The 13,160-nt window shown below is 37.2% G+C and overlaps 1 protein-coding gene across 7 annotated transcripts in view; it reads left to right on the plus strand.

The window, feature by feature from the left end:
• Positions 1–13,160, plus strand: part of col19a1 (collagen type XIX alpha 1 chain) — a 346,509-nt gene that overhangs the window by 132,078 nt on the left and 201,271 nt on the right. For all 7 annotated transcript variants that reach the window (XR_011340316.1, XM_069886134.1, XM_069886135.1 and 4 more), the window contains one exon: positions 12,521–12,544. Coding sequence is in view for 6 of the 7 variants with exons in the window: in XM_069886134.1 (XP_069742235.1) it covers positions 12,521–12,544 (24 nt within the window). In the remaining variant the exon portion in view is untranslated. The remainder of the gene's footprint in view (positions 1–12,520; positions 12,545–13,160) is intronic.

Here is a 13,160-nt window from a genome sequence, read left to right on the forward strand (position 1 = left end):
TGCTGCTTTTTTGCCAAACTATGCATCATGTCTCTATCATCTTGTAATCTTCAACAACCTTCAACTCCATCCACGACTCTTCCAACCTTTGTCATCTGCAGACATACTGACCCATCCAGGTTATTTATATTTTTTAAAAATCACAAAGAGCTGGGGTCCCAGAACAGATTATAATACCTAACATTTTTTTTTCATTATTTACAGGTTAGGAGCTTTTTCAATTATTTAATTTTGAAGCTCCCTAAAGATCTGGAACCTGATATAGGGATGATTTATAATTTCCAACCTAATTATTAAGGGGTGGTATCTGCCTTTTATGAACTACTACTAAATTCTAGAACAGTTCCCTGGACAGAAGTAAAAAAAATTATGGGAACAGGATTTTCAACAGCCATTTTCTGAAACTACGTGGAATTCTATTTTGAAGTGAGTGCATTCATCCTCTCTTTGTGCTAGACACTCATTAATACAGTTTAAGGTAGTTCAATTGGCTGAATTCTATTCTAATTTCTTGAATGTGGTAAATGTATAACTGAAGAAGGTACATTCTTTCATATGTTCTGGTTATATCCTCTTTCCAATTTTTGGAAAGGGGTATTTTGAACCTTGTCTTTAGTTGTTAATATTAATTTGACTCCAAATCCTTTTCTTGCTCTCTTTGGAATAAGTGGGCCAACAGGTTTGATTTTGTCTGCTTCACAATCCCATGTCCTTACCATCACCTGCCTAATCACTAGAAGGGCCTTATTAATGACATAGAAAGATGTTGATGTCTGATATGATGGCATGTCTGACTCGGGGGAGGGGAGGGGAAATTCGATGTTCCACTATTGAAATGAATCTTAAAGAATACCATAAAGAAACAAAATTCTTAATTATTTGTAAGATTAATTAGTTTCTGGTTTTTGAACCCTTTGCCTTATTTTATTAGGAGTGGACTGTTGATGTAGCCTCCAAAGGGAGGGGATCAATAATTAGTACAGTGATTTTTTAACTTTTCAGTGTTACATGGGTTTCAATACTATTTTTATTGCTATCATATATTTCAGCATACCAGTCAACTTTTGAAACCCTCAAAAATGTCTCAAAAAATAGGATTGGCTTGTACGCCAAATATACTTTTGATACCTTGAATTCAGTGCAAAAAAAAACCCACTGGACACCAATTCGGCATATAATTCGACCATTGGAAACTGATTTGGTATATAGGTCAACCCTTGAAAAACCAAAAATAAATTGATTACAATAAATTTTCATTGAAAATTTTATTGAGCGATATTTTTATTGAACAAAAACACATTTAGATCCCTTCAAAATCACTCATCATCTGAGGCAAAGATTGTAGTAAGCACATCTATTTTCTCATTGTTTAAAAGGTCATCCTACAGGTCCCAGTCTGTATCTGATGAGGCAGCTTCAGCTTTGCGATCAGTGTCGCACAATAATTCAGCTTCCATGCCATCAATTGCACAAGACATACTGCACTTTTAAGTGATTTTATTAGTCTCCACTTGCATTTTGTCCCATGCTTTGAGCATGAAGTGATGCAGGAAGCATGCCCCACCTTTTGCAAATTACTTTTCTGCACTCGTCATCGATGTAATCCCTAATCCATTCCTTACACACTTGGTCTTTGAATGGCTTGTTCAAGCAGACATCAAGAGGTTGCAATAGAAACATCAAATCACCTGGGATAACCACCACCTAAGGATTATTTAGTGCTAATCTACTTTTAGTGTTCTAAGTTAAGTGGCTACGAAACACATCCCAGATGAGCAAACTTCATTACATGTGCAAGCTGCCTGGCCACCTGTTCCACACATAGTCTATCCATAGTTTTACACCATTTTCATCCATCCATCCTTTTTCATGAGAACATATAAAAATACCTGCTGGGAATTTTATTTTAGGTTTAATTTTGTGTTTGAAGATGATTATGAGTCTTCATCCTGTCGACCATGTACAATAACACCATGGTAAACCTGATCCTTTCATGGCCTGTACTTCTGGTTTGCACAGTTTTCACACCTTTCCATTCCACTGTTATATTGCTGATTATGTTGAAATTCATGTGGGTTTTGTCTGTTTCCAATATTTGCCAATGCAAACTTGGGTTTCTGCCAGTTACGTAGAATAAACTGATGAAAACTTCGGACTTCATGTTCAAATTCTTTGTGGTTTCAGAGCAATTTTTGCTTTTTGTTTTGTTGTAATACCAGATTGTTCATGTTTATGAAATGGTTACGCCAGCCTACTGTAGCCTCAAAATATTTACTGAGGTTTGGGTGCAACTTTGCCCACTTCAGTGCAAATGTTCTCATTTTTATTTGAGTGACTATGTAGCAGTCTTGCTATCCATTCTGCAATGTGATTTTTGAACTCTGGCCAATGAATCATTCCTCTTCTCATCTAACATTTCCTTTTTGGTATTTTCCTTGAAGTCTCTTCTTTATTCCTCCAGTCTTTTACCAATTTCTCATATATCAAATTTTCTTGCAGCGTCACAATTGTTGGTTTTCTTTGCCATTTCTATCACTTTTGCTTTAAAACTCACTTAATACTTTTGTCATTTTGATGAAGCCTCGATGATGACAGTTTCCTCCAGCCAATGCCCAGCAGATCATTCATTGTGATTTTTTTTGTGGGTCGACTTATCACCTGACAAACGTCCAACATCTCAGGCATCACTATTTTTGGGGATAGACTTGTACACCTGATGTATGATAAAACCCTTAAAAATTAGGCTGAAAAAAGTGGGTTAGCGTACACTGAAATATACGGTGTATAAGATTTATTAATATTTTATTGTCATGTACCTATGTAACTTTGAAATCAAAGAAATTACATTTTGCACTCTTTTAAACAGTGTATTCTTAATGCAGGTGTATTAGTTAGGCATTGGAAGAGAGAGTCTCAGCCAACCAGAAAATTTGCATATCCGACATTTGTGATCCCCAGATGTCCCGGATAATAGGGATTCCACTGTAGTTGGAGAGAAGAGAATTAGGAAAAAGTGAAATAATCTATTTGAAGGGGGATAAAAGAAAAGTTGGTTCGGAAAGGAAGGCCTTAAAAGGAACCAAAAAATTTGATGGGTTTCCTGAATAATCTCGGCAAGGAGAACTGCACCTTATACTTAAAATAAGTTTATCTTATCAAAATGCCCGAACTAACTTTTCAAGTAATGCGTGGAAACACACATTACCCTTTTTCAAATTTTCAACATGGTCAAAGCCAATGAAAGCTATTGAAATCTGTACCACCCAATTACACCCAATCAACTTAAAACCCTGTACATTTTGGAGGGTGGGAGGAAACCAGAGCACCCAGGGAAAACCCACACAGGTCACAGGGAGAATGTACCTTTTAGGCAATGCCTGATTCAAACCAGTGTCTCTGATCTGACACTGTAAAAGCAGACTGCTAACCTTGCCACTTTTGGAGTCCCTTCAACATACCATGCCCATACTAGGCATAAAGGAACCATATTGACTGTCTCCACTCCCCAACTCTTGTTTTATAGTCTTCAAAAGCTGGTCCAGGTTAAGGTTTCTGATTCAACCACCCTTTCAGCCATAGAGATCCAGGATGCTGCCTCTCTTTGATTGAAAGCTATTTTGCTTTATTGCATTGAAATCCTTACTAATAGGTGCTGCCAAGTATGGACTCAAACCTCTTTTGTTAACCCTTCAAATCTGTTTTAAACAGTGGAATTTGAAGCATTCAGCTTTGGATGTTGGATTTTCTTTGATGTTGTAATTTATGTGAGCACAAATCTGTTTCTCAACATCCATATGGACTATCTGCACCATCCTCAGAAGGGTGTTCAACCACCCTTTCAGCCATAGAGATCCAGTACACTGCCACTCTTTGAAAACTATTTTGCTTTATTGCACTGAAATCCTTCATCCTTATGCCAGTGCATCCAAGTTTTGGAACTGTCTGCCAAGGGAAATTGGTCCTGCTTGTTAACCTTTTTGAATCCTCCAATTATTTTCTCTATTTTAATAAAATATTTGGTCAATCTCCTTCATTCAAAAGAATACAATCCAGCCTGAGCAGTCTCCCCTCATAACTATAATTTTCAGCCCCAGCAAAATTCTCATAACTCCAGGTCTGTGATGACCTAAACCCCAAATTGTATACAGCGCTCCAGCTGTGGCCTCCATAATGTTCACTGCCAGTCAAATTCTGTGTCGAGACCAGTAAGGTCAAGTATTCCATATGCCCTCCAAAGCATTTTATGTACTTGCTCTATTACCTTCAAAGATTGATGGCTATTCATCCCAAGATTACTTTGTTTTTGAATCTTAACTTTTTTTTTGTTGTTGGAATTTAAATAAAATTTCAATTTTAAAAATTCAAGTAAAAAATGACGCCAACAACATTTACCAAAACCTTGTAAAATGGAGAGAGGGAGCTGGCCAGCAAAAAAAAAATGAGATGTGAAATTGAACTTCTGATGGGTTGCCAACACTTACAGTGTCCTCCATGTTTGGAAGAAAATCACTTTTTTTCTTTTATTTGCCCCTTTGTTCCACAATTTTAAATTTGTAATCAAACAATTGAAGTACACATTCTATATTTTATTCAAGGTTATTTGTGTATATTTTGGTTTGATCATGTAGAAATTACAGCAATTTTTATACATAGTTCCCCCATTTCAGGGCATCATAATGATGGAACATTCGGCTTTACTGGTGTTTGTGATTACTCATGTATCTTTAATTGCTTTATTGGTGCAGGTATAAGAGAGTGAGACTTGTTTCTAAGCTTTTGATCACCTTTGGAATCTGCAGTTGCCATTTTTCAATGTGAGGACCAGAGTTGTGCCAATGAAAGTCAAAGAAGCCAATATGAGGCTGAAAAACAAGAATAAAATAGTAATAATCATCACCCAAACAGTAGATTTATCAAAATCAACTGTTTGGTACCTCATTAAGAAGAAAGAGCATACAGGTGAGCTCAGTAATTGCAAAGGAATTGGTAGGCCAAGGAAGACCTCCACGGCATTAGACAGAAGAATTCTCATAATGAAGAAAAGCCACCAAACGCCTGTCCAACAGGTCAGAAACACTCTTCAGGAAGCAGATGCAACAATGATTACTGTTCACACAAGACTTCATGAATAGAAATACAGAGGCTACACTGCAAGATGCAAACTACAAGTTAGCCTCGGAAAGGATGACCTGATTACAGTTTGCCAAGAAGTATTTAAAAGAGCCTGCAGAATTCCAGAAAAAAGTCTTGTGGACAGATGAGACCAAGATTAAACTATTATCATGGTGATGGCAAGAACAAAGTGTGGAGTTGTAAAGGAACTATGCAAGATCCAAAGCATCCACCTCATCTGTGAAACATGATGGTGGGGTTCTCTTGGCCTGGGCATGTCTGGCTGCCACAGATACTGGTACACTTTTATTCATTGATGATGTAACTGCTGATGGCCATAGCATAACAAATTCTGAGGTGCATAGAAACATCTTCTCAAGTTTGAGCAAAATCCCTCCAAACTCATTGGAAGGCACTTCTTCCTTCAGCGAGACAATGATCTAAAACCTACTGCTAAAGCAACAAAGAAGTTTTTCAAATCTTAAAAACTGTAAAATTATTGAATGGCCAAATCTGTTACAGATCTAATTCTAATTGAACATGCCTTCCATATGCTGAAGAGAAAACTTAAGAGGACAAACTCCTGAAACAAGCAGGAGCTGAAGATGGCAATAGTGGAGGCCTGGGAGAGCTTCATGTTCAGCACCTGGTAATGTCTGTGAATCACTGACTTCAAGCAACCATTGGATGCAAGGGATCTGCAACGTGACTAATATACATTGCTTTATCCCAAATATGATGTTCTCCTAAAATGAGGAGACTATGTATAAAATGTGCAGTAATTTCTACACGGTCAAACCAAAATGTATGCCAATAACCTTGAGTAAAATCTGGAGTATGCACTTTAACACATGTGAATTGTTTGATTACAAATTTAAAACTATGGAGCATGGGCAAATAAAGGGGAAAAAGGGTCTTTGTCCCAAACATTATGGAGGGCATTGTATGACCTCCAGCACTTAATGCAGGAAAGGTCAATAACAAGTATTGGGGTACCAGGGATTCTGCCCAAGAATGGACAGGTGTTTGCAGGTGGTGCTAATTTCATGATTACAGGTCTGGATTTACTTTATAAAATCAGAAATCAAGAACATCCTGATCATTAAACTGAACCATGGATGAAAATGAACTTCGATGGATCAGACTCTCAATGATTTGTGAATTAAGGAGGAGAGCTGCTTCGCTATTTCACTCCTGAATCTTTGCTACCATTGAGAAGTAGTGGCTAAGCCTTGAAATCAACTCCACATTCCCAATTTCTTTGATATTCATAGCATCAAAAATTATGTCAATCACTACTCTGAATATATCCAACAACTGAGCATCCACATTTTTCTGGTGGAGTATTACAAGGATTCACAATCCTCTCAGAAAATATTATTCAAATCTCAGTACAGTATTAATGGTTCATTCTTTCTCTGCGGAAGGTCCATTGATTTTGGGGTCTGCAGTGAGAAGAAACATAATCTATGGAGCCCCCTTATTGACATTTCTTTTTTTCTTCAGTGATACTTAATCTACCCAGATGGACACAAGCTGTTTTCACGTAAGCTAACCCTGACCCCAATCTCAGGCCTTCGTTGCAACAGCTGGACAGCTCAAGTATAGCATTCCTTTAAGATTTTACCAGAGCAGCTATTGAACTACAAATTTGCAACACTACTGTCCATATAGCCATCCATGAGGAGAAACTAGAAGCACAGGCACAGCAATAAGCAAAGACTTGGCTGATAAATTTGGTGCAGCAACACAATTTATCAGCAACATTTTTTGGTGAATATAGTTATTGTCACAGATATGCTGAACTCTTCGTTACTTTTCAAAATATTTTAATTGATTTTAATAAAGAAAATACAAACAAAAAAGGTACAATTAAATAAGATAATATGGACAATTACATAAACTAAATAAGGTATTTACATAAATTGTAAATCATATCCATAATTCATATTCTAAACAGTATATACTTTTTCAGAAAAAAAACTAGTAATACAAAAAAGGAAAAAAGAAAATAGTAGAGAAAAACTGAAACCCTTTACCTAACCGCATTGCCAGATGCTCTATATGACTGGTATTAAAAGCAAAGAGAAGATTTTTAAAAAATTAATATAAGGAACATAGAAAAGATACAGATCAGACAATTTAATTACATTGGAGTAAAATTATAAAGTAAGATAGTGAATCATAAATGACCCATAACTTCTGGAATCCTGTATCTGAATTATTAATTGAATAACAAATCTTTTCCATATTCAAACAGTTACTTTTGATAATTAAAATTATACTTTAATTAAAAATCTTATTTATGTTAAGAGCACAAAATATTTTTATCTCAGTTTTAGGACTAAGTAAATGTAGGATCTTCACTTATGCAGCTCACTAATCCATCCAGTGGAACAACTGTTTCACAGCATGAGCTACCCACATTCAGTATGGACTCTGGTCCTTTCTGAAATGTGTTTGTACATTCTCCCCTGTAACTGCACGGATTTCCTCTGGGTGTTTCAGTGCCAAAACACATTTGTAAGTCATGCAGGTTGGTAAAGTAATTTGGCACTAAACTATTTCTCATGCTATTTGAGTGGTGAGGGGGAGTTGACGTGAATGTGGGTAGAACAGATTTTTAAAAAAAATTATTGGATAATGGGATTGCTCCAGGAGCTGGTGTAGATTTAATGTTCTGAAATAGCCTCCATCTATTCAACAAAGAAATGGAAGTTGTCATACTTTTCATGTCCATGGACAATGGAGATGAAAGTTGAGTCTGCCCTGACCTTCACAAAAAGCCCACTGTGTATGCTGACATGGGGTCATCTGATGTGTGATACACTAACTGTCAATTATTCGAGGTTAACCTTGCCAGCAGTTCTAATGCAGTAGAAGAAGAAATAGGAATACATGGAGATGGTAATGTCATATTATTTGTCTCCCGATAGCATGGTCACATCCAGTCAGAGAGACATTGATTTCATTCTGCTACAATTCCCATTTTTCTATATGTAGTATTAAGTGACAACAGTGGAACTTTTTATTTACCCGTCTTTCTGATCATCAACTCAGATGATTATTGGCTTGACTCAGTTGTGACTCATCAGGGTATGCTAGTATCTATGTATTATCTTATTATTATCTCTCTTTTCAAAAAAAAACATTATCCCTTTGGCCAAGCTTTTGGTCTAATATCTTGAAATTGCTTTACGTGGCTTGGCATAAATCTTTGGTTTCATAACACTCTTGTGAAGTACTGTGAGAAAACATAAGGAAAATATGGAGCAATGTCAACAATTACTAACACATAGGTGCTGCCAAGTATGGACTTCAAGCCTCTTGTTAACCCTCCAAATCTCTGTTTTAAACAGTGGAATTTGAAACATTCAGTTTTAGATGTCGAATTTTCTTTGATGTTGTAATTTATTTGAGCACAAATCTGTTTCTCAGCATCCATATGGACTATCTGCACCATCCTCAGGAAGGGTGTTGATGCAGCCTGCTCAGCTCTTGTAAGAAAGTACTAGTTTAAAAGAAAAAGCATCAAGAGAAAACAGATACTGGGGAAGCAAGTTTCATTTTTGCATGTTATAAATCATTACTTCAATATCTTAGATATTTTTTGAATTCCATTGTGCTGGGAGATTAGTGATCTATCTCACTGTCCTGGAGAGTGATTTACACAGCTGTGGGTCTGTGGTAAGTGCCTGCATGGGTGTATCAGTGAAAGTGAGAATTTGCTGCTTAAATTTCTCTTTGGAGCTCTTCCATTTGGTGATGGAAATTTATATGCGATGTGTGGGGGGGGGGGGGTATGGGGGAGGAGAGAAGAGAGAGGAACTAGTGAGTCTGGGTCCAGAGCTTGAGACAAAAGAGACTGCAAATGCTCTGATCTGGAGCAAAAATCAGAACAATGGAACAACTCAGCAGGTCATTCTACCTCTGAGGGGGCAAAAGGTGTAAGTGGACTTTCTAGGTCGAGACTTGGCATCAGAGCTGAAAGATGTCATCACTTGGGCATAAAAATTTGCCTGCACATTGGATAGCCCTGGAGCAGTCAGGGATGAATCAAGTCATGATGTCACTATCAAGATTCAATTTCTGGTCACGTGCACAAAATGCACAAAAATCTTACCTTATGTGGGAGTGGGTCCTTTAGTTAATTCTAAGATTAATCAATGAATACCTGCTTTGCATTCATATCCTGTACCATTTCTTAAGTAAAGGCACACAGCAAAATATTATAACACCATTACAACTGAACATGATTCACATAGAGAGCTGGATAACAGTTTGAAGAACTCTAGTTCTTCAATTACAAGTATCAGGCAGTTTTCAAATGGATTCTATTGTGTAAAACATTGTAGTGTCTGATGGAAATCTGAGCTGAGTAATTTTTCAAAAATTATCAAATAAGTAAATGTTTATGCAAGAGAGATTTGGAACTGTTGGTCTCTCTGATCCAGGGAATTAACATGCAGGTGCAGACATGATATTTGGAAGGGTAAACTGTTGGAAAGAGAAGTGATGCCAAAATTGTGCAGGGCATTTTAGATGCTGGACCGACATAATGTGAACATATTTTACTCCTCGGAGTGATGAAAATATACACTTGGCTTGAATATATTAGAGCCATACAGTGCAAAGTGAGGCCCTTCATCCTATTGCATCCATGTCAGCCATCAAACTCCTTCTGGGCTAATATTCTTTCCTAATGCTAAAGCCATAGCTAACACATTCCTTCATCCCATTGCATCCATGTCAGCCATCAAACTCCTTCTGGGCTAATATTCTTTCCTAGTGATAAAGCCATAGCTAACACATTCCTTCATCCCATTGCACCCATGTCAGCCATCAAACTCCTTCTGGGCTAGTATTATTTCCTAGTGATAAAGCCATAGCTAACACATTTCATACTCATCTAAATACAAATGATGATCTAGATGCACTGCTTAACGGAACTTTTCTGTGGTCTGCACTTTGTCCCAGTATCACTATATCCTATGCACATTAAATTATTGTAACAATATACCTTGCACATTGTTTTATGTTTGGATTACCTGCTGTATGGATTGACTTGCTTGGATGGCAAAAATACAATGCTGGAGAAACTCAGCTGGTCAAACATTGTATTTTTATGTGGCAAAGATAAAGCCATATAACCAATGTTTCAGGCTTGAGCCTTCAGCAAGGTATGGAAAAATGCTGGCAGGTGCCCAAACAAAATGGCAGGGGGAGAGGAGCAGGCAGAACAAAGTTTTCACTATATCTTGGTACTTGTGACAAAAATAAACACTTCAACTCACAGGAGCTATTTTTCCCAAAACTTTCAAAAATGTTTTCTTCTCTTGGCCTACACCTTTGCCTTCCTGTTATAGATTCCTCTGCAAAAGGGAAACATTCCTCAATATCCATCCATTCTGTACCAATCATATTATTCTCTCCCTTGATCAGGACTCCCTCAGATTTTTATTTTCCCAAGTAAACAAACTGAGCTTATCCAGTCTTTCTTCAAAATTGAATAGCTCCAACCCATACCACATTTTTTTTACATTTACAGGCCCTTCTGGCTCACAAGTGTATGATGCCCAATTAACCTGCAACCCCTATACATTGAAAGGTGGGAGGGAACCCACATAGATGTGGAGCAAATGTACAAGCTCCTTATAGAAAGTGCTGGATTTAAACCTGGGTTGCTGACACTGCAATAGCCTTGCACTGACCATCATGCAAACTATGCCATTCACTACGCTAACTGTGCCATTTTTTAACATTGTGGGCACTCTTTCTAATGCAATCAATTACTTCTTATAGCATAACAATCAGAACTGCAGTTCATACCCCAGCTGTGGCCAATCTAGTGTTTTACCTAATTGTACCACAGCATTCATGCTGTCATGTTCTGAGACATGGTTAATGAAGGCATGAATCCATTATGCTTTCTTAAGATGGCTAAGAAGACTCCTGCCTTCAAGGATTCTTGGATATGACCATCAAGATGTCTTTGTTTGTTGGATCCTACTATTCATTATACAGTATATGCCTTAGCTATATTGGTTCTGCCAAAGTGTATTATCTCATATTTTTCAAGATTAAATTGCACATATCATTACTCTGCCCATTCTATCAACTCATCAACATTGTTCTAGTTCTTCTCAGTTTCAATAACACACGAATCTTCATATTATATGCCAACTTATTAATTAAACCTTGTTTGTTCACATCCAGATAGTGGACTTGACAAACAAACCAGTCCAGGCATTGATTCCCCATTGCACACTATTAGTCACGTGCTTCTATTTGTGAGACTAACCCTTGATTATTATACTGTGTCTCCAATTTTGGAAACTTTGCCAAATTGCCCTGGATCCCATGGGCTCAAACATTTTGGATGAGACTCTTATATGAGATCTTGTCAAAGGACTTTATGAAATCCATGTAGACTATATCAGCTCCACTGTCTTTATTGACCCACCTCTTTGTAATATTCAAATAAATTTAGTCAGACAAGACCTGTCCTTAACAAGCCCATGTTGACAATCCCTGATCAGTTCTTCCCTTAAAAAGTGCAGGTTAATTCAATCCCTCAGAATGTGTTCTTCTGATTTTCCTACTACTGATGTTAGATCTACTACTTGAAATTACTTGGCATATCTCTGCTTGCTTGATAATTTGCTGTACTCCAATTACCTGATACCTCATGTAGCCAAAAAAACTTTGAACATTTCTATCAGAGACCTAACAATCTCCAACTTTGCCTCTCTTTAGTTATTGATTCACCAATTTAATTCTGGGACAGATTATCCAGTAAAGATCAATTTGACAGTGTACATTTTGAAAGACTGTACTTTCCATCTGAGCTCAACAAAGGCTTATTTCATAGTATAAGGGTTTCTAGTTAAGGCTGAGATGAGAAATACATTTTTTGAGGGCCTTGTATTTCTCTCCTGCAGAGGATTATGAATGCCCATTTGCTGTGAATAAGGAGTATGTTTTTTTTAAAATATTGTTGGAATCAAGAGGTTGAACCAGACAAGAAAATGGTTGAGGTGGAGGTCCAGATATAGTTGATCTGAATAACTGAGCAGAAATCAGGGATTAAGAGTCTTCTGTAACTTCTGTTTCTTATGCTCTTACACCAAGTAAAATTGCACCCAAATAACGAAGTGCTCAGGAAAATAAAGAACTCCAGATTCTGGAAATCTAAATTAAAAACAGAAAATGCTGAAATCATTCAGCAGGTCAGGTGTCGGCTTTCACTTTCCGGGGGTATTGCCGAACTTGCTGAATGGTTCTAGCATTTTCTGTTATAGAATTAAGTCCTAATATGTGCCCTGTTCTCTGTTATTTATGTTCTATGAAATGTATCAGCACATATCTGTCTGTCATGTAATTAATTCCTTAATTTTTTTTAATACAGATTAAGGGAGCAAAGGGAGAATCAGTAAGTATTTGACATTCAACTTAGAAATGCCTGCTTAGATTGAATCTCAAGATTGTGAAATGTTCCCTGCAGCTTTCAGCTGAGAATTTCAAGCACAGTAAAGAATTTTCAAAGTGCCAACTTTCTGCTCAAGGCATGTTTATGGTTAATCTGTGAAGTGTATACTGTCGTCAGATTTCAGGTAGAGTGGTACCATTACTTGAGGGGATATGATCTGCACTGGATGTTCTCTCACGTCTTTCTGTCACATGGTGAATCACTGTTTCTCACAGTGAAAAACTGTGTGCTGTGGTCAAGTTCCAACAAGTGATAGGAGGACAAATGCGTTGTTTAAAATACATTAATGACCAGATTTGGATTTTTATGGAATTTATTTTAATGTTTGCACATGACATGGAAATATAGGAAGCAGTGTGGAGGATATTAATAGACCTTAGGAGGGCATGGAAAGAAATGGAGGCCATGTCAAGACCTAGATACAATTTGACAGGGGGGTCTATAAGTGATGCTGAGGCTGAAGAATGATTGGAGGCAATAGATAACAAAATAGAACCATTTAAAGGAGAAGCAGGAAGCCAAAAAGGTATGGTACAGAAGTCTTTGAAGATGGCAAGAG

This window comes from Narcine bancroftii, chromosome 6 (genome assembly GCF_036971445.1).
Source record: "Narcine bancroftii isolate sNarBan1 chromosome 6, sNarBan1.hap1, whole genome shotgun sequence".
Lineage (NCBI taxonomy): Eukaryota > Metazoa > Chordata > Chondrichthyes > Torpediniformes > Narcinidae > Narcine > Narcine bancroftii.